The sequence below is a fragment of the Orycteropus afer genome, unplaced genomic scaffold (genome assembly GCF_000298275.1).
Source record: "Orycteropus afer afer isolate SDZICR_OR568_19922 unplaced genomic scaffold, OryAfe1.0 scaffold00218, whole genome shotgun sequence".
Classification (NCBI taxonomy): domain Eukaryota; kingdom Metazoa; phylum Chordata; class Mammalia; order Tubulidentata; family Orycteropodidae; genus Orycteropus; species Orycteropus afer.
The window spans coordinates 2,808,585-2,828,417 of record NW_006921805.1 but is presented as its reverse complement, the minus strand read 5'-3'; the positions used below and the strand labels follow the sequence as shown (position 1 = coordinate 2,828,417).

General features: G+C 40.9%; 1 protein-coding gene across 1 annotated transcript in view; it reads right to left on the bottom strand.

Annotated features, from left to right (window-relative positions):
- Nucleotides 1–9,661: 9,661 nt before the first annotated feature.
- The window catches only part of CNOT10 (CCR4-NOT transcription complex subunit 10), a 104,111-nt gene continuing 93,939 nt past the window's right edge, over nucleotides 9,662–19,833 (bottom strand). The window contains exons 15-19 of the mRNA XM_007948639.2: nucleotides 18,147–18,277; nucleotides 17,282–17,317; nucleotides 16,948–17,075; nucleotides 10,824–10,899; nucleotides 9,662–9,816 (exon numbers count right to left, since the gene is read on the bottom strand). Of these exons, the coding sequence (XP_007946830.1) occupies nucleotides 9,662–9,816; nucleotides 10,824–10,899; nucleotides 16,948–17,075; nucleotides 17,282–17,317; nucleotides 18,147–18,277 (526 nt within the window). The remainder of the gene's footprint in view (nucleotides 9,817–10,823; nucleotides 10,900–16,947; nucleotides 17,076–17,281; nucleotides 17,318–18,146; nucleotides 18,278–19,833) is intronic.

Genomic DNA, 19,833 nt, shown 5'->3' with positions numbered 1-19,833 from the left:
GGCATAATGGAATAAATACTCCAGATGTTCTGAAGGTTCATGCCTCACAGTTCTAGGGACACTTGCAACAACATTCTCACTGGGTCCTTGCAGGGGTCCATGAGGTAAATCCTGCCCCATGGCAATCTTGCAGATGGTGCAATTGAATGAGTGGTGGAGCTTAAACAGAAGCTAGTGAGTCTCCTCTCAGAACTCAAAACCCCAGCAAATAAGAGTCACCTTTGAGGATCTTGTTGCATACACCCACACCTATTAAACTCCATAAAACCATGGACCACATTTGCTGGTGTGATACAACCTGATGGAACCTGTGAGACTATGGCCCCTAGCTGCCCTTCAGGTCTGGAATTGAACCCACTCCTGGGCTTCCAGACAAAAGACAGGCATATGAACTGAACATTTACATCAGGTAGATACATTCTTTGGAGAAATCAATCATGGAAGAGTAGAAAGGCTGTGTATGCATAGGGAGCAGCTTGGGTGGTGGTGGTGGGGGGCAGGAGTGCATGGGAGGGAAGGACACAGGCAAGAGGTAACTGTGAGAAGGAAGTGGGAGGGGAGCTGTTGCATTGTGGGAAATTGCAGTAAATGTCATGAGACAAAGTATATGTGAGCTGCTATATAGAAAATGAATTTGCTCTGTAAACTTTTACCCAAATCACAATAAACATTAAACAAAACAAAACAAAACAAAAAAACATGGACCACAGAAGAACAGGTATATACCAGGAGACACTCAAAGGGACAAGAAATTGGGGGTAGCCAGAAATTTTTAGGGAAGAGGCACTTAAAACTTTTAACATAAAGTTAGGATTATCTCAGCAGAGGTGGCTTTAACAAAATGTAGCAGGAAAACAGATGAGAAGCCTAGTGAGTCAAGTCATGGGGTGGGGGTGGGAATAGAGTTTACATTTAACATATTGAGATCTGCTGAGGGAGTCTGGCTTACCCTTCACAGTTATTTCTCCTTTCCCTTAAACAAACTAGCAAGCAGAGAAAGTTCTAATTTCTTGAGATTTCTCCAAAGATGTTGTTAGGAATTGAATTTCCCCCCCCCCCAAAAAAAATATGTGCTGTAAAAACCTTTATGACTGTAGTTTTGTTAATGAGACAGAATTAGCATAGGGTGTGTCTTGAGTCAATCTCTTTGAGATATAAAAGAGATGAAACAAGCAAGCAAGCAGAGATGGGGGAAGAGAAATGCCAAACCACATGAAGACTGCCCAGGAGCAGAAGCTCAGAAAAGACAAAGATCTCCCTCCAGAGCTACAGAGAAAGATAGCTTTCCCCTATAGCCGGCATCCTGAATTTGTACTTCTGGCCTCCTAAACTTTGAGAAAATAAATTTGTTTGTTAAAGCATTCACTGTGGTATTTCTGTTATAGCAGCACTAGATAAATACGAGGTAACTCGGAGCTCTGGTGGTGTAGTGCCTAAGGCACTTGACTGCTAACCAGAAGGCTGGCGGTTCAAACCCACCAGCCACTCCTCGGAAGGAAGGTTGGGCAATCTACTTCCGTAGTAATACTGCTTCAGAAACCCAAGGAGGGGTTGCTGAGTTGGGTCTGGCTTGATGGCATATAACAACAACACATAACTAAGACAGAATTTGGTACCAGTAGTGAGGTACTGCCCTAACAGCTACCTAAAATGTGGAAGTGGTTTTGGAATTGAGTAATGCATAGAGGCTGGAAGAGTTCTGAGGCGCCTAACAGTAAAAGCCTAGATTGCCTCACAGAGGCAATTATAGATGTCAAAGGTAACTCTGATGAGGGCTCATAAGGAAGTGAGGAAAGCTTTAGAAAAAGTCTCTATTATCTTACAGAATACACCTGGCACCAGCAACAGAATTTTGCTAGAAATGTGGATGTTAAATGTGCTTCTAGTGAAGCTTTAAAATGATGAAAATATACTTGGACAATGGAGGAAGAGTTATGCTTTCTATGCAGTGGCAAAGAAATTGCCTGAATTATGTTCAAATGTTTGTGGAAGGTAGAACTAGCAAGTGATGAATTTGGATATCAGGCTTAAAGGAACCACGTGGTTTCTCCTTGCCACTTGTAAAATGTGAAAGAGATGGATTTACAAAATTGTTTGGAAACAGTAAGTCCAAGGATATGATGGCCTATGGGGATCTCAGCCTTCACAACCCAGAGACCAGAAGAACTAGATGCTACCTGGCTACCAATGCCAACCACTTAGAAAGGGATAAAATTGGAGATCCTAGATAGAGTGGGAGGAAAAACATGGAACAAAATTGAAAAACACAAAAATGACCATAATTACAGATCACATAGAGAGTGGTGGAACCCCCAAGACTACAGACCCAGGTTATCCTTCAGGCCTGGAACTGGACTCACTCCCATGGATTAGCCCTCAGCCAAACAGCAGAAAGACCTACAGCAGAACACCTACCCCTAGGGAGATGCATCCCCTAGATCAATCAACCATGGTACCAGAAGGGCAGCATTTGCATGGAGGGAAGGTGGGCAGACAAGAATGCATAGATGAGAGGGCACAGGGAAGGGGCGGTCACAGGGAGGCGATGACAGGAGAGCGTTTCATGGCTGGGGATTGTAATTCAGGCTATAAAACCAAATTTGCACCCACATCACAATTAAAAAAAAAAGAGAGACATGGATTTAAAAATCAACTGTGCAAAATTAAAACAAAACTTTTACTTGCAAAGTTCTGTTGTGCAAACTAAGGACACATGTTCTAGAATTTTCACCAGGCATGTGGCTACACAATCTTTTTTAAAAAAGATTTAGTGGCACTTTGGTAAGATGGAGGAATAGGCAGACAAGCAACAGAGACCCGCTTCAACAAAGAAAAACCAATTGACAGATATAGAAGATAATCCTGGAGCCCTGAGCTTTGAAAAGAACTATACAGAAGTGGATTAGGAACTCTGGTAGCATAGTGGCTAAAGCACTTGACTGCTAACCAGAGGGCTGGCGGTTCAAACCCACCAGCCACTCCTCGGAAGGAAGGTTGGGCAATCCTACTTCCGTAGTGATACTGCCTCGGACACCCAAGGAGGGGTTGCTATGAGTCGGGGCCGACTCGACGGCACATAACAACAACAACAACATACAGAAGTGGATTAGGCACCAACTAGTGGAAAAACCTGAATGAAAACAGTTGAGTATAGAGACAGTTGGAGCTGCGGACTCTGAGCTACTCTGACAGGACCAACAGCCTGAATAGATAGTTCCAAGTGGTGTTGGGATCTGAGAATTGACCTAAAAAAGATCAGCCCTGCTCACCAAGGGCTGCAGGGATAACTGTGCTGGTGGCTGATGACTAGGAAGGGAAACAGCAAGGTGGGAGACAACCTGAGCTATTGACTTTCTGCTGTCTGGAGGGTGTAGCCATTTTGAATATTTAAAGTGACTGAGGGTGCAGCCATTTTGAATGTTTATAAGTAGTAGCCATTTTGGATATTTAAAGTGACCAAGGATGCAGCTATTTTGAATCTTTACAAATGGCAACCATTTTGGATTTTAAAGTGATAGCATCCTCATTCAGATTCCAGGGATCTAGGAATAGGCTCTGTTTGTCAAGGCGGCAGGGACATATGAGAGGCTAACAACAGGAAAGGAGACAGGTGTGAGTGTGTAAGTGCTGCCCACTAGCAAATAGAGAAGCACAGCACAGTACCCTGCTTGCGTAGATAACATACAAACAAAACAAAGAAAATAAAAATCATGGGCAAGTCACTCCAACATACAATGACCAATTAAATATAAACACAAAAAATGTCACAATGCCTCAGAGGCAACAGAGCATCACAGTCCACACAAAGAAGCAAGATAAACCAGGAGAAACAAGGGACCAGGATACGGACCCAAAACACATCCCTGAGGAAGACGCACCATTGGAACTCCCTGATAAGGAATTCAAAAGAATTATATTTAGGTATCTTCAACAAATTGAGACACAGATCAAGGAAAACACAGAGAAAACCCTACAACAATTTCAAAAGACAATACAAGAACAAATGACAAAATAAATGAAAAGTCAGGAATGATACAAAAGCTACACACAGAAATCCAGAAGATTAATACTAAATTTTCAGAAATATATAAGACATTGAATGGGCAAGGAGCAGAAATGAATCAATGGAAGACAGAATTAGGGAGACTGAAGGCAAATACTTGAACACTTCTTTGGAAAGAGATAAATCAGAAAAAAGATCAAAACAAAATGAAGAAAGCCTAAGGTTCATGTGGGATACCATCAAAAGGAATAACTGGAATTCCAGAACAGGAAGACACATATAAAACCATACAGAAAATTGTCAAAGATTTGTTGGAAGAGAATTTTCCTGGTATGATGAAAGATGAAAATATATCCACTCAGGAAGTCCAACGAACCCCAAACAGGATAGACCCCAAAAGAAAATCATCCAGACATATCATCATCAAACTTACCAAAACCAAAGACAGAGAAAGAATCATGAGAGCAGCACAGGAAAAAGAAGTTACCTACAATGGTCAACCAATAAGACTAAGCTCAGATTTCTTGAGAGAAACCATGCAGGTGAGAAGACAATGGGATGGTATATATAAAACACTGAAGGAGAAAAATCTCCAACCAAGAATTATGTACCCAGCAAAATTGTCCCTCAAATATGATGATGAAGTCAGGACATTTCCAGATAAGCAAAAATTAAGGGAATTTGTTAAAATCAGACCAACCTTACAAGAGATGCTAAAGGGAGCCCTTTGGACAGAGAAGCAACAACAGCCAGCAACAACTGACCATTAACACACATGATGGTATAACCCAGAAACCAACTCAGCTATGGAAGTATCCAAACTAAATAACCCTACAAGATTGTAAGCAGGGAACCAGAGACATCAATTGACATATGAGAACAACTACAAACCAAAAAGAGGGGAAAAAACTGTGTCATTACAGAACTTCTAGATGGTACGGAAGTCAAGACAACTACAAGATAGAACAGAATGTTCTAAACTTGGGAAGAAAACTGTAAATCACAGGGTAACCTCAAAGAAAAATGATAAACCTTCACAACAAAATAAAAAAGAGGACCAGCACAAATATTTAGCAAACACTAAAACAATAGCAATGAAGGAGATGATAACACAATTCATAAACAAAACGAGCTCAGCATAGAAAATTATATGGAAGAAATCGACACTACGAAAAAGCACGTAACAAAAATGACAGCAACAAATTCGTATTTGCCAATATTACATATCTGGCAAGGGACTTATCTCTAAGATTTATAGCAGAAGAGTGGATGACCAAACTATGGTACATACACAATGGAATGCTATGTACAGTCTGCAAAACATTGCACAATATGGATGAACTTGGAGGACATTATGCTGAGTGAAATAAGTCAATCATAGGAAAAATATAGTATTAGTTCCTTACTGTGGAGGGTCAAGTAAAGGTTTATATATGGAAGGAAACTTTGTTGATTGCCTGGGGTGAGAGGGAGGGGAGGGAATACTGCAAAAGGAAAAAACAAACAAACAAACAAACAGCATTGACCCATGTACTTTAGTTTTGTGTATTTCACTGTACATAAATTATATTTCAATAAAATGGATTAAAAAAATAATAATTTAGCCTGTGATTGATGGACGTAGCCAACTAACTATCACAGCAGAAAACTCATCAGCTTAGACCGAAGCCGACAGGGAAGCTGTGCAGAAATGGCAGTGCAGACATCAGATCTCCTCTAACTTTGGGAGAGGGCAGACTCCAGATCAACAGCCTAAGGCTGATTCCTATGAGGTGGTCAAACATAACTCTAACCTTTTTACCAGTTCTGGCACCAGACGTCTTTCCCACAACACTCTACTTCTCTGCTGGGTTTAGTAATTCATTGCAATGGCCACACAGAACTCAAAGACAATACAATTATTATGGGGCTTATTAGAGAAGTAACAAGTTACAATTTAGGATCTGGTACAACTCAGGATACAGTTCTTTGGTGAGGACAGGTTCTTTTCAGCTGTGCTTGCAGACAGGCCTCTCTCTCTCTTGCCCTTGGCCACTTGGCCCATACCCTGCTTGGGCAAGTGTTACAAAGCTCTTTAGTTCCACCACTAAGCCTTGGCCTGAAGGTGATCAGCTCTCTCTTGCTTCATGGGTCTGCACACCCACTGTACTTGCCTTGCTCTGTGGGCTGGGAAGCCTACTGTGCCTTCTTCTCATGCCAGTCTCCTGGTTCTTCTGCTCCATTACTCTGTTGCTGCTTCTTGCTGTCTCAGGTATAGCTAGCTCTCTGTCTCCTGGGTGTAGGAGGTTCTAAGAGCAGGGACCTCAGATCCAAAAAACACGCTGCACTCATCTCTTCTTTGTGGTAATGATCCTAAGCACTTTCTGCCTCTGGGATGGCTCCTTTTATGCTTAGTTGGATGACAAAAACTGAACAAGTCTCTCATTCCATACACCTTATTTGTACAGTCTCAGCCCCACAAGGGTTCTATGCACCGTATCTGCATTGTCAGGAAGCTGTCCAATTCCCTTATGTGAATAGTCCCACCCAATAATTTGGTGGGAATTATGAGACTATAGCAAAGAAAGGCCATATAAAAATGATCAGCTGCAGCAGAGTGAAAGGAAAAAATGGTGTCTGCCTCTTGGAATTCTATAGGTAGGAAACAGGCCAAAGGAGGTACATCCCTGGAGTAGTTTGGTGATCAGAACTGTTAGAAGGAGTACATGAAGCAGAGCTGGCTGAGTCTCAAAGGTGGGGTCAAAGCATCTGGAGTCTCAAAGGGTAGAGCTCATGGCCTCCTAGTTTTCAGTCAGATTTTCACCAACTTGGTGCAAAGTGTGGGGCTGCCATTTTTTTAAGTTTTTATTGTAATTTGGGTGAAAGTTTACAAATTAGTTTTCCATTCAACACTTTATACATGTTTGTAACATTGGTTGCAACCTCTTCATAACAGCATTCTTCCCATGTCTTCCTTGGGTCCCCTATTTCCATTTGCTCATCTTTTCTGCCCCTTCCTTCCAAGATTTGTTTTTGGGCAAATGCTGCACTTTTGGTCTCATATGCTTGATTGTAGTGAGTAGTATGTTCCTTCCTGGTATTATATTCACTTTATAGGCCTATTGTTTGGCTGAAAGTTGATTCCCAGGTGTGGCTTCAGTTTTAGGCTTGAGAGTTACCATTCATTTTGGTCAAAAGGATGAGGATGCAAAGCTGTGAGGGTAGGTTGTCACGCCCAAGCAGCAGAAAAATGGGGCAAGCCAGGGGACAGAGGCTGAAGGAATGGGGTCACCATTTAGATGAACCAGAATGGGACTGCCAAAGACTGAGGGAACAGGGTGGAGGTACTTGCCCAGATGGTCACAAAGAATAAATGATGATTTATCAAGCCTTGACAGCTAATGTAAATTGTTCTACTGGGTTTTGGACTTGCTTGGTGCCTGCTATCTCTTCTTTCAAATTTTCTACTTTATAATGGCAATGTCTACTTGTGCTATTGCACTATTGTACTTTGGAAGCAGATAACTTGAATTCTAGATTTCACAGGTTCACAGATGAAGGAGTTTGCCCCAGAATGGAATATGCCTAACAACTTACTCATATTTGATTTGGATGATTTAAAGGATGAGATTTTTGACTTGGAGTTAAGGCTTTTGGGATTATATGATGGGTGAATGTGTTTTACAAAAGGAAAGGACATAAATTTTAAGGAGGCCAGAGGGTGGAATGTTATGGATTGAATTGCAGTCCCCCAAAATTATGTATTGTGAATCTTAACCTCTATGACTATGGTTATAATCCCATTTGTGAATGGGTTGTCTTTGTTATATTAATGAAACAAGGTTAGTAGTTATGTCTTGAGAGTCAATCTCTTTCTTTTCTTTTTCTTTTTTTTTTATTGAAACTTCTCATCGTGATTTGGGTGAAATGAGTCCATCTTTTTCGAGAAATACCAAAAACAAACCAAAAAAAACCCCGAAACCCATCTCCACTGAGTTGATTCTGATGCAAGCGACCCTATAGGACAAAGACATAAGAAATTAAACAAGTAATCGGGAAACAGAGATTGGGGAAGACATTTGTCAAGCCACATGAAGACTGCCCAGGAGCAGATGCTCAAGAAGAGACAGGGACAGTCCTCCAGAACTAGAGAATACCCATCCGTGGTATTTCCACTATAGATGGCACTGGATAGGTAACACATGTGTTGTCCTCAAGTATAATTACAGGACTTTTTCCACCTTATACTACCAATATCCTGTGGGTTATTACTAATGAAGTCTGTGGACTAACTTTTAAGAAAACGTTCAGTTTCAGGAACTCTGCTATCATCCAGTGTCTTACTTAGTGGGCTCCGCTGCTGTTGTTGGTCTGGGGCTTAGGGAAGCAGAGGCTGCAGACTTGGACCAAAACCAGCGCAGTTTAAGGGTCCTACTCTCACTTCATCTGCTTTCTGTATCCACCTACACTGTGACAACAGAGCCCCTATGTATATCCATCCCATGTTTAAGTGGAGGAAGAAAGTATCCCCTTCTCAGAGTCACCTGTAGGCAGTGACTAATTAAATCACACATACTCAGTTTAGGACATTACTATCTGAATGCTTACTGTTTGACTTCAGCAACAATAAATTCAAACAAAGTTCTAGATTAATTACGTGCTATACAAGCATTTGCCTCTCTCATTCTGAAACTAAGGAACTATGTATATATATTTAGCTAATATGTCACATTTCCCTCTCAGAACTCCAAAACAGGGGAACTGAACTGATGTAGATAGATAGCAAGGGATATTCCTATGTGGCAAACTTTGACGGCTCTTACCAAATATGATCTTAACTAGAGGGTCACCCACCTTTTCTACTCACAAATGTATCTTGTGAGTTTTTTTTTCTCCTAAAATTAGCGTATCTACCCTGTTGGCAAAATTTTGGAAATGTCAATCCCACACACATACCCATCTCTTGGGAAGAAGCTTTTAAATTCTTGTTTGCATTTGCAAAGGGGGTTAGCAATGAACCTGGAACTCCCTAAGTGACTCACTCCAGAACCAGTGCTCGTGCCTCAGAGTACAAGAGGGTGAACAAGGCCAATGCACTGCCCCTTGTTTGCCTTTATTTATAACTGTTAAGCCAGAAATCCCTATCAGATCAGTTATTTCTTCTTAACTTGATTTTACTAGCCTTATAAGTCATTACGCATTTTGTGGTCCTTTCAGTCATAATTAGGCATAAAACACATTTACTTCCCTATGCCCCCAACCATCACCATTCTCTGGATTGCCTATTTGTCTACTGCGGCAGATACTCTCTCATAAATAAATTTGAAAACATCCAATTTCAAATGCAGAAATAACAGCTGTAAGAAAGAAAAAATGCATTATACAAAGACTCTTCTCATAAGATCATGTTTTAATCGCCTGTGACACAGATATATCACACAATGGCTCAAAATTAATAGTCTGGTAAGGGTTAAAGAAAAACGAGTGAAACTGAGTTTATGAATCCTTAATTTTTAGTAAATTTCTGGCAAAAACTCAGGGGTAGAATTATCACAAAATTATGTCTTCAGAACTAGCACCCTTCACCATCTGTCTTTTATTCATTTTGCTGTGATGAAACTATAAAGGCCAATAAAAACTCCCCTGGATCTCAGGTAACAGTTTTCCAAGAGCAAAATATCACTTTCTCTGCACAGTAGTGAAAGCTGGCATTTGGATGGGCTGGATCGGGTGGACAGGTTGAAACACTGGCTTCTTTCTCATCTCTGAGAGTGTTTTCACTGCAGGGAGTAGCTGATTCCTTTTGATGATCTGTAAGGCCAGCTGGGTATTACCTATAAAAACACTTACGGTTAAAAAAAAAAAAAAAAAGCTCCCAACAATACCACCACACACAAAACAAGCCATCAGAGTCCTAGTCAGAGAGATAAAAGAAGATAGAGGAGAGCTATCTACGGTCTGCAAACTTGCTGTATATGGAAATCATTTAATGCCTAGACCCCTTCCCCAGAAATTCTGATTAAGTGATGTGGGCTGTAGCCTGGGCAATTTTTTTTTTTTTTTAAAAGCTCCCTAGTGACTTTAATATACAGCCAAAGGCTGTGAACTGTTTTCAGGTAGCCTGGAAGAAAAAAGGCATCAGCAGTAGCATACTGTGGGAACTAGGCCAGGCACTGACCCCGACCACATCTTTCAGGAGGCCACGGTCTGCTGTGTGCCAGGCCCTTTAACATCCTTCACGAGCTGTGCCCTTGGTAAGGCTTCCCACACTCAATAAGGAGGTATGACTTTGAGCTCTTAAATATTTTTCTCCCTTCTCATTTCTCCTAGTTACATCTCTTCCCTACGTTATACAATCTCTCATGTAGGGCCCAAAGCCCTTCTATTAAGCTGTGTCCTGGATGTCTTATATGCCCCAGAGTCACGACCTGGATTTAGGTTGGATAAATAATTCTCAGCAAGAAGTAGCTTACTATAAAACGCATTAACATCATTTAAAAAACTACTGCATACAACTAAAGCAACTGGCATTATGACTCATGTTCTCAATTAAGAGTCATTTGGCCGTCTAAGAGAAAGGTTAATTAGTAGGGATTAATTATAATTGTCAGAAGTTATACGGTTCTGTCTTTTCATAGATTAAAAGAAATATGCTTAACTTGCAAGAAGTAGGAGTTTGTGATATATCCAGAACTTCCTAATTACATTTCTGTTTAGAAGAATCTTGTTATATCTTTGAGGAAGGTAAAGTTTGGATTTTGAAGAGAAAAGACAATATCAAAAGTCTAGGGCTTTTATAAGGGACAAAATCTTGACCTGAGCAGAGAGAAGCCCCACTTACCATTCTGCAGTTCAAGGTACACTGCCAACAAGATGGCCTCAGGGGGCACCTCTTTAGGGTGGATCATCGAGGCCGCCTTTGTTCAAAACAGAAAGGAACCCATGAATAATCAACAGTTAAAGCTATAAACTCCAAGTTATGCCAAAAATGAAAAAGAATATTAGTTTACCGATACCACAGTAAGAAATTTATTCAAGTTCATTCCTAGAGACTACCTCTAGTTCTAGACGTCCTGGTGGTACAGTGGTTAACTACCTGGCTGCTAATAGAAATGTCAGTGGTTCAACTCACCAGCCACGCAGTGGGAGAAAGCTGTGACAATCTCCTTCCACAAAGAATTACAGCCTTTGGAACCCTATGGGGCAATTCTCTGCCCTACAGGGCCACTTTGAGTCAGAATTGACTCAATGCCACACAACATCTACACGATTGTTTTTTTGCAAATAAAGTACTCATGTATATAATGGGCCCACACACATAACATGCAGAAATGACAAAATGAAGTAAAACAGTTCTGACATAGTGTGCCCATGCATATACTGCGCATGTCTTGTGACATTTCCAGAAATAAATTTTGGCCTCATTTATCCGTCCTCCCATATTACAGGTAAATTATATCATTCTGTTAATATTCTTTTATCTCCTATTTATGTACATAAAAATAGTATGAAAATAGTTCCTTTTGATCATAATTGTATAATACAAGTATAAGCCATGGTTAAGAAGGCATGGATGAAGTTTGGTAGTCCCCAGATCATCAGAAAACAATCAATTAAAATAGTGCATTTCTTTCTATTAATTTAAGGTTGATAATACCAACCTTAAGTGAAGTTTCCATATGATCAGAAATAGAAATCAAAGTCAGTAACATGTTAAAAAAAAAATAAAAAACTGGTACAGTGCACTTACAAAAACTGTGTACACTGAATGAAAGCGTTGAGTACCTTGCTTAAAAGCAATGAATACCTAATGATTTGGAGTACTACAAATTAAAAATATAAGCATTGATAATAAACAATCAGAGTGACCTTCAGTTAAGAGTGAAGAGACACTGTGCTACAAGTCGAGCTTCTTGTTTTAGTTCCAATTCCTAGAAAAACCTCTAAAAATCAAAGCCACTGCCCATCAAGTGGATTCCAACAGCATGGAGTACAGCTGCCCCCATAGATTTTCCAGGGCAGTAAATCTTTATGGGGGAGCTCTGGTAGCGTAGTGCATAAGGCACTTGACCGCTAACCAGAAGGTTGGTGGTTCAAACCCATCAGCCACTCCTCGGAAGGAAGATGGGGCAATCTACTTCCGTAGTGATACTGCCTCAGAAACCCAAGGATGGGTCGCTATGAGTCAGGTCCGACTCGACGGCATATAACAACAACAACAACAACAAATCTTTATGGAGGCAGAATGCCTCCTCTTTCTCCTGCAGAGAGTCTGCTGGGTTCAAACCATCACCCTTTCAGTTAGCACCCAAATGCTTAACCACTGTGCCACCTAGGATCCTTGACAATCCTTTAGAGCTCTCCAAACCCATTTTATCATGAGTAAAATGAGAATGCTAGCACACTGTCTAGATCTAGCTCAATTGTAAAAATAAAATGGAAAAAACAAAACAAAACAAAAACTGTGTATACTAGAGGGGGGAGTTCTGCGTGGCTAGGCATAAAAAGAATAATGTGTGCATTATTTGTGTAAAGATGACAGTTCTGCTTTGAAGCTGCTCAGTTGCCTTTGACTTTAATCTCTACCAATTAAAGCTAGATGTGTAACTCATAGTTAAATGATTCAATCTTTATTTTCCATGGCCTAATCCATGGCAAGTTCTTAATAAGAAAAATGTTTTCCTTCCCTCTTGGTTTTCACCTCCTTGGGGTTCTTATCCTGTCTCTTGGCTGTAATTTGGTCTAGAAATAGGGTAACGGACATTCCCGATTCTACACTGCAGTTGTCTGTCCAGGTCTGCTGGTGGCTGTTTACCACAGATACAGTTGTGTTTACTCCACATTTGCCCTTATTTTCCTAAGTTACATCTCAACTTTGTAAGCTGCAAGTTGGCAATGTCATAAATGAGAATTCAAACTCATCTGAATAAATACTAAAGACAAAACTTTCCATTAGCACATTCAGTGTCCTTATTGCTAAAGTGGAAACATAACACAAGTTACGTTAATCTATTTGTTTCGGCTACATGCTGTCTTTTCCTGGACTGAGCAAGAACTCAGCTTCAGTAGCAGCTTCTCTCTGATCCAGTCCAGAGGGATGGAACCCTGGACAGCTCTGGTCAAAGATGTTGAGACTGCAGTCTGGGCTTCTTTGGCCTATTGCCTCTCCCCAGTCTACTACAGCAAGTCTGAATTGCCCATCTAGTTTCAGATGTCTAAAGCTTCCAAACTGCTATATTTCTTCCCTTAACCCAATCAGAAGCACATGACCAGAAGTGGGGGTAGAACAAGGACTGACCTAACAATAAACAGCGTGCAAATGACTAACAATAACCTGAACAACTTTACCTAAATGCCAGGGAGAGAGACAAGTGAATATGCTGAGGCAGGAAGAAGTGCTTCTTTGATGTGGAGAGCTTTGGGGCAAAGAATGTGCCTTTGTCCTTGCTGGGCAGATATGTGATAGGCAGAAAATGGGGGGAAATGGCATTGCAGGGAATATGGAGGATGTCCAGGGTCCAGAAACTTGCATGAAGTCTGGTATAGGTGGCATCAGATAATGTCCTACACTAGCAGGGATTTCTGGTCTAGAGCACATGCTCCTAAAAAGTTCCTCGTGAAGGAGTGGAAGTTTTTCATTCCTCTCACCACATCACTGAGATAAGATTCAGTTCAGAAATAAGATTTTATACTTCTAAGAGAAAAGTGAATATGCTGTGAATATGTGGAGGAAGGAAAAAGTGTTTCTTTGGCCTAGCTTCACCCAGGAAAGATCATCTTTACACCATCTTGTAGATATTGAAATCTCTATTTTACTCCACGTGCTACTAAATAGTGATTATTTATACTGCTCTCTGACAGTCTGCAGCTTTTTCTGCAATGTAAGAATTCATGGCAATAACTTTATGAGACTTAATGGCATTTTGCTTACTGGCTGTTCAGAATGGTTACTGTGGTCAGGTAACTCTGGAAACATCTACGTGAAGCCCCTTACAACCCTCCATCTCCCTATTCAGCCCTCCCAAGCAGAGGGGGCTTCCCAACTAACAAAGGTCCAGTTATTGGATTAACCCAAAAACCAAGGGACCAAAACAAAACTCCCTTCAGACCCCAAACTAGGCCTGACCCCATCTGTCTCTCCCAGCATGGCAGCTGCCACAGCCACCTGCTGTATAAGAACCTGAGATTGAGCCCGAAAGCTCAGCAGTGTTCAGAGTCTTTTGGCACCTTCAGAAGAGCTGTGAAACACCCTGACCCTGCCACTGAACAGTGATTTCAACTCTCTCCTCCTCATCCACTGACCCAAACATGTTTCCCTGGGTAGTCCATCACTTAGCTTTTCTGCTTTTAGATCAGAAATGCAGATCAGATGTGGTTAAGTTGGTAAAACATCACTAATGGTTACTTTCCACATGTAAGCCTCATTATTTCTGGACACAACAAGGCCACCTTTATGGAAGCCACCATGTCTCCTCAGAGTACGTTTAATTTCCATGTTTTGGCAAGATATGGGGTAGTGGGCTCTCTGATGTGCTGCTGGTGAACATCATGTAAAATTTTACATGTCCTTTGATCTTGCAAATGCTCTTTTAGGAAGGCTCCCACCTGTAGGGTCATGGAGGCAGGACCATACTGTGTCTTCTTATGCACTGTCCTTCCCACACCTTAGCACTGAAGTAGGTGTTCAACAGATGCCAGCTGAATGAATATCCTTTTGAGGAATCACACTTTCCAATTCTGTGAAATACCAGTAGGGCTGCCTATTGTGGTACCCGGTCCACTACTTTAGATACGGGCCTATTGTGGATTGAACTGTGACCACCAAAAATGTGTGTTGTAAATCCCAACCCCTCATACCTATGGGTGTAATCTCTTTCAGGAATAGAATTCTCTGTTATGTTAATAAGCCATGTCAGTGTAGGGTGTGTCTTCAATCACTTTTGAGATAGAAAAGATGAGGCACAGAAGCCAAGGAGCAAGAATGGGGTGGGGGGTGGAAGGTGGGGAGTGGGGGGAGAAAAATGTTATACTGTCATGTAGAAATCTCCAAGGAATGCCAAGAACTTTAGAGAAGCAGAGACAAAGATCTCCCCCAAGAGCAGACAGGGAGATCCTTCCCCTAGAGCTGGTACCCAGAATTCAGACTTTCAGCCTCTTAAACTGTGAGAAAATAAATTTCTGTTTGTTAGAGGCAAATAAGTTTCTGCTTATTAAAGCCACCCACTTTTAGCATTTCCATCAGCAGCCCTAAGAAACTAAGACAGGGTTCATACCCATGACTGGTCCAGGGATGGGCAGGTGACCCAAAGAGGCCCAAGTAGGATCTTCCTTAAGACTGAAGATGGAAGACAGCTGATTCTCTCTGAAATCCTGACCTGAAGGCATCTAGGTTTGAGGTTGCCAGCAGCCAAATTTTCTGCTGGTGGAGCTATTGCTGGAGTTGCCCCTGAGACTTCCCAGCTGTATTAATTAGTAAATACCATTTGTGTTTAAGCTGTTCTGAGCTGACTTTCTGCCATTTGCCATAAAAGTTCCATCTGACTCACACAGAAAACGGTCAGCAAGGTACACAAAGATGTCTACAAGAGTGCTCACTGCAGCACTGAAAAAGTCAAACACTGGGGGAAAAAATAAAGAAACAAAGAACCCAAACACTCAACTTTTGTTAAGCTACATTTCATGTCAAAAGTGAAGGAAACATTATCAGTCATCACCTATAACATGGGAAAATGTTACCAACTGCTAAGTAAAAAGATCAAGCTACAAAAACATTAGTTTTTTCCTGGGATAAATTACCAACATTAACACACATGTATCTGGGAAAAAATGGCAAGGATACACATCAAAGTGTAAACAGGGATTATCTTTTGGCAACAAGATTTGTGTTAGTTTAGGGATTTCTGTGTGGGTAGTCTGTGTACATGATCTAAGTTTTTGGCACTGAGCACGCATTACAACTCGGGGGAGGGGGGGACCTGCAATCAATAAAGTCCATGGGTACATATGGTATTGAAATGTGTCCAAATTTGCAAGTATATTCCCCGGTGGTATTGACAAAGCCACAGTGATGTGTTACCTGGGAATGATCAGACGTTATGACCGTAACTAGGGCTAGCATGTGGTGGTCTTCAGCACTGACCAGCCCTTGACACTAGAGTCCATTCCTGCCTGCTCCCTAAGCCTGGGCCAGCTTGCAGTCAGCTTTCCACTTCTCTGCTAACTGCATTACTGAAAGATACACCATTTCAGCGGTAAAACAAAGGTCCACTTTAGTTCTGTATCGCCAGTAGCTTTCTTTAGTTGTGTGTGGGGTTTTTCTGGGACTGGCTTTCTGAAAAACAAATTTCAGAAACAACCCTGTCTTTCTGAAAGATAAATTTTTAATTTAACTTTCTGAACAGATGTACATTCATACAATTAAAAATGAAAAAGCCTAAGAGTATCCAGTGAGAAGGTACCCATCCTAGTTCTCTAACTACATGGTACTCGTCCTGTCACCTGCAACTAATGCCAGCAGTTTCTGGTACATCCTCTCAGAGATCTCTGGTGCATATATACAGGATGATACAGGAATTGTTCTATATTTTGCTCTTTTCACTTAAAATGTCTTGGATATCTTTTCATATTAGTACATAGAGTTTACAGCTGTGCTGTGGTCAACTGTACAGATGCCTCATGATTTATTTAAGTGATCCTTTATTTAGGTGTTTTCCAGGATTTTGTTTAAATTGCCTAATTTATTAAAATTGTCAGGAAAATACTCCATTAAGTTTCATTAAGTGTCTAGGCTCATTTGCAATACAGATCAGTTCAGTTGACTATGTAAGAATACTCTTAAGCTTGGAAGAATAATATTCCAATGCTAAACAAACTGACAGGATGTGTCAAACAAAATAATGAAAAACACTCCAAGTGCTCTGCTGGCTGCTTTAGAAGAAGGTTCAGCCCCACCCTCCTAGCCTTACCTGGTGGAGACACTTGCGGGCTTTGTCATACTCGCTTCGCAGGCAGTAGGCGCTGCCGAGGTTGAACAGCATCACAGTCCTGGCGGAGCTGACAGAACTTGGGTAGCACTGAGGGGCCCGCTTCCCAGCTGGAGAAATGGAACATAGACACTGTGGAAGAGGCAGGGCCAAGGGCAAGGGTGTAACCTAGTCCACAGCCTTCCAGGATCTACTCTCAATAAAGCACAGCACTACTCCTTAGGCTAACAAATGAAGGACACAGAAAGCTCAAATCTTTGGGATGCTGGCCAGGCTACCTAAATATTTATTCTGAACTTAGAAACATCTTACTTACAGGATTCCATTGCTTCATTTTCACCTTTGTCTGATCCTACAAAGACATGAAAAATAGATTTAAGGGGGCAAGAAGACAAAGCCTGTTTTCTAAAAACCCATTTTCTTTATGAAATGGAATCTAATATCAAAGCATGTGTGAAATGTACTTTTCATGTAGTAGGGGTTCTATTAAGACATCCAAAATGCTACCACCCACCACTGCCCTAAGCCTGAGAAAGAACTTCCAATAAAGTGAATGCCACAAAGTCTCACTCCCCCCAAAGAACATAACTATGATCTAAAACTAACTTTTTTTTTTCTTTTTCTTTTTTTTTTTAATTAGGATTTGGGTGAAGATTTACAGAGTAAATTCACTTTTCATTCATGTCATTGACCAAAATTTACAATGCAGCAGCTCCCCTCCCACTTCCTCCCCATAGTTACCTCTTCCCAGTGTCCATCCCTTCATACTCTTCTGCACCCTGAGCTATCTCCCTGTGCATAAGCAGCCCTTCCTTCTCCCATGATTGTTCTCTCCAGGGCGCGTGTCTACTTAAGGTAAATGTAAAACTAACTTTAGAATGCAGTATTTTTACTCCCCCTGGACTAGGAAATCACTACAAAAAGAAAACTACAGCATCGGAACCAAAACAAATTGTCTTAACGCTATCAGCTCTTCAAAAGCAAGAATTTAGACCATATTGAAAATCAATTCCCAGGTCTACTTAGTAATTACTACAAAATCAGTCCAATCCAGAAGTGGAAAGCTGGCCTAAAATGTCCTTCCCTTTACAACTCTGCCCTTAAATCTCTACATATCCCGAATTATGGTAGGAAGGCAGTGGAAACAGTGGCCAGTTCTAATCAACTGTGTCCTCATTAACCTTGGTCCTGCTCATTTGAAGAGATCCCTAAGGAGACATCAGTGACATTCTCTGGGTTCAAGTGAGTAATAGCATCAGATATTCTGTCCAGAGAGATGAGGGCTTCTGCAGCATATAAATGGCCCAGAAACCTAAAATGAAAAAGCAGATTTCAAATGAAAAAGTATGTCATTACAAAAATAACCAATGTATAAAAACAACACTGCATGTATATATTTAAATCTTTGAATGGAAATCTAAATTTATTTAGGCAAAATGGCTCTATTAAGGGTCATCGTAAATGTTATCTCTTTAGAAATATCTTAAAATATGCAATAACTTTCTTATTAGTTAAAGAGAAGAAATAACTCATGTCAATTAAGAAAGCAGTTCAAATGGCAGATTGATACAGAGGAAAATACTAACATAATAAAGGCATAAGTTTCTAAAGTGGTCCAAGGAGGCACAGAATCTGAAGCCTTGCGTCTCTGCTGCTGGAAAAGTCTGAAGGTGCCAGAGTGATACCACATTTGGAATGGATTCACCTGCTTTTCACAACATCTATTTTATGCCCATTGATCCTAGGAAGTCTGGCGGTTCACCGCCACTCCTAGGAAGGTAGGTTGGGCAATCTACTTCTGTAGTGATACTGCCTCGAAAACCCAAGGAGAGGTTGCTATGAGTTGGATCCCACTCGATGGCAGATGGCAGTGATTTTAGTTTTTGGTTTTGATCACAAGCCAGACCCAGCTTTTCTTGCCTTACAACAGTAGTCTGTTTCTTACAGGCTCTTACTTGGAGCCATACGATTATCTAATTCTTCAAAATTCAAAGTCTTAAACATAATACTCCTCTGTCAAAAAATCTTAATCACTTTTTCTGTGTAGGAACAAAACAAGAGTACACTTTTATAGTTTTCAAGCTCTCCACAATTTGGCTGTACTGTCCTATATCCAGGGAGCTCTGGGGCACAGTGGTTAAGGCATGCAGCTGCTAACCAAAAGGTCCGTGATTTGAACCCACCAACTGCTGCAAGGGAGAAAGATGTGGCCGTCTGCTTCCGTAAATATTTACAGCCTTGGCAAACCTATAGGGCAGTTCTACTCTCTCTTACAGGGTTCTTACGAGTTAGAATCAACTCCATGGCAGTAGGTTTTTTCTTGTTCTTCTATATCCAACCAGTCCCCAGGGAAGGGTGCACTCATTGCTCCCCTGTGGCGCGGACTCCTGGAGCTCACAGCCCTGCCTCACCTGCATAGCTAATATTCCACAGACCCTTCTTTTTAAACGACTAGCTCAGGTCTCACCTCCTCTACCCAGCCTACCCCAGAGCTGAGTCTGTTCATATGGATTCTGGATCCTTAAATCTTAAGCTTTTTACAATTTGACCACTTTCTGGAATTTATGCACATCAATCACTTGTGAGCTCTTTATTAAGCAATTCCATCTAACTGGCAGAGGCTGCAATGACTTTTTGTTTTGTCTTCCCACCAAATGTCCTAATGGAGATGACATTTTTCCCCCCAAATCAGTAACTTCAAGAGTATTTTAAAATAAGATATTTAAAAAATTTCATTTAAATAGTATTCACGTGCAAAAGTCATTAGAAACAACAAACACAAATTCAAAAACACAAACACAAGCACAAATTCAAAGAACTACTTCAAACTTTTTTATTTGAATTTAATAAAACAATTTTTTTTTTTTT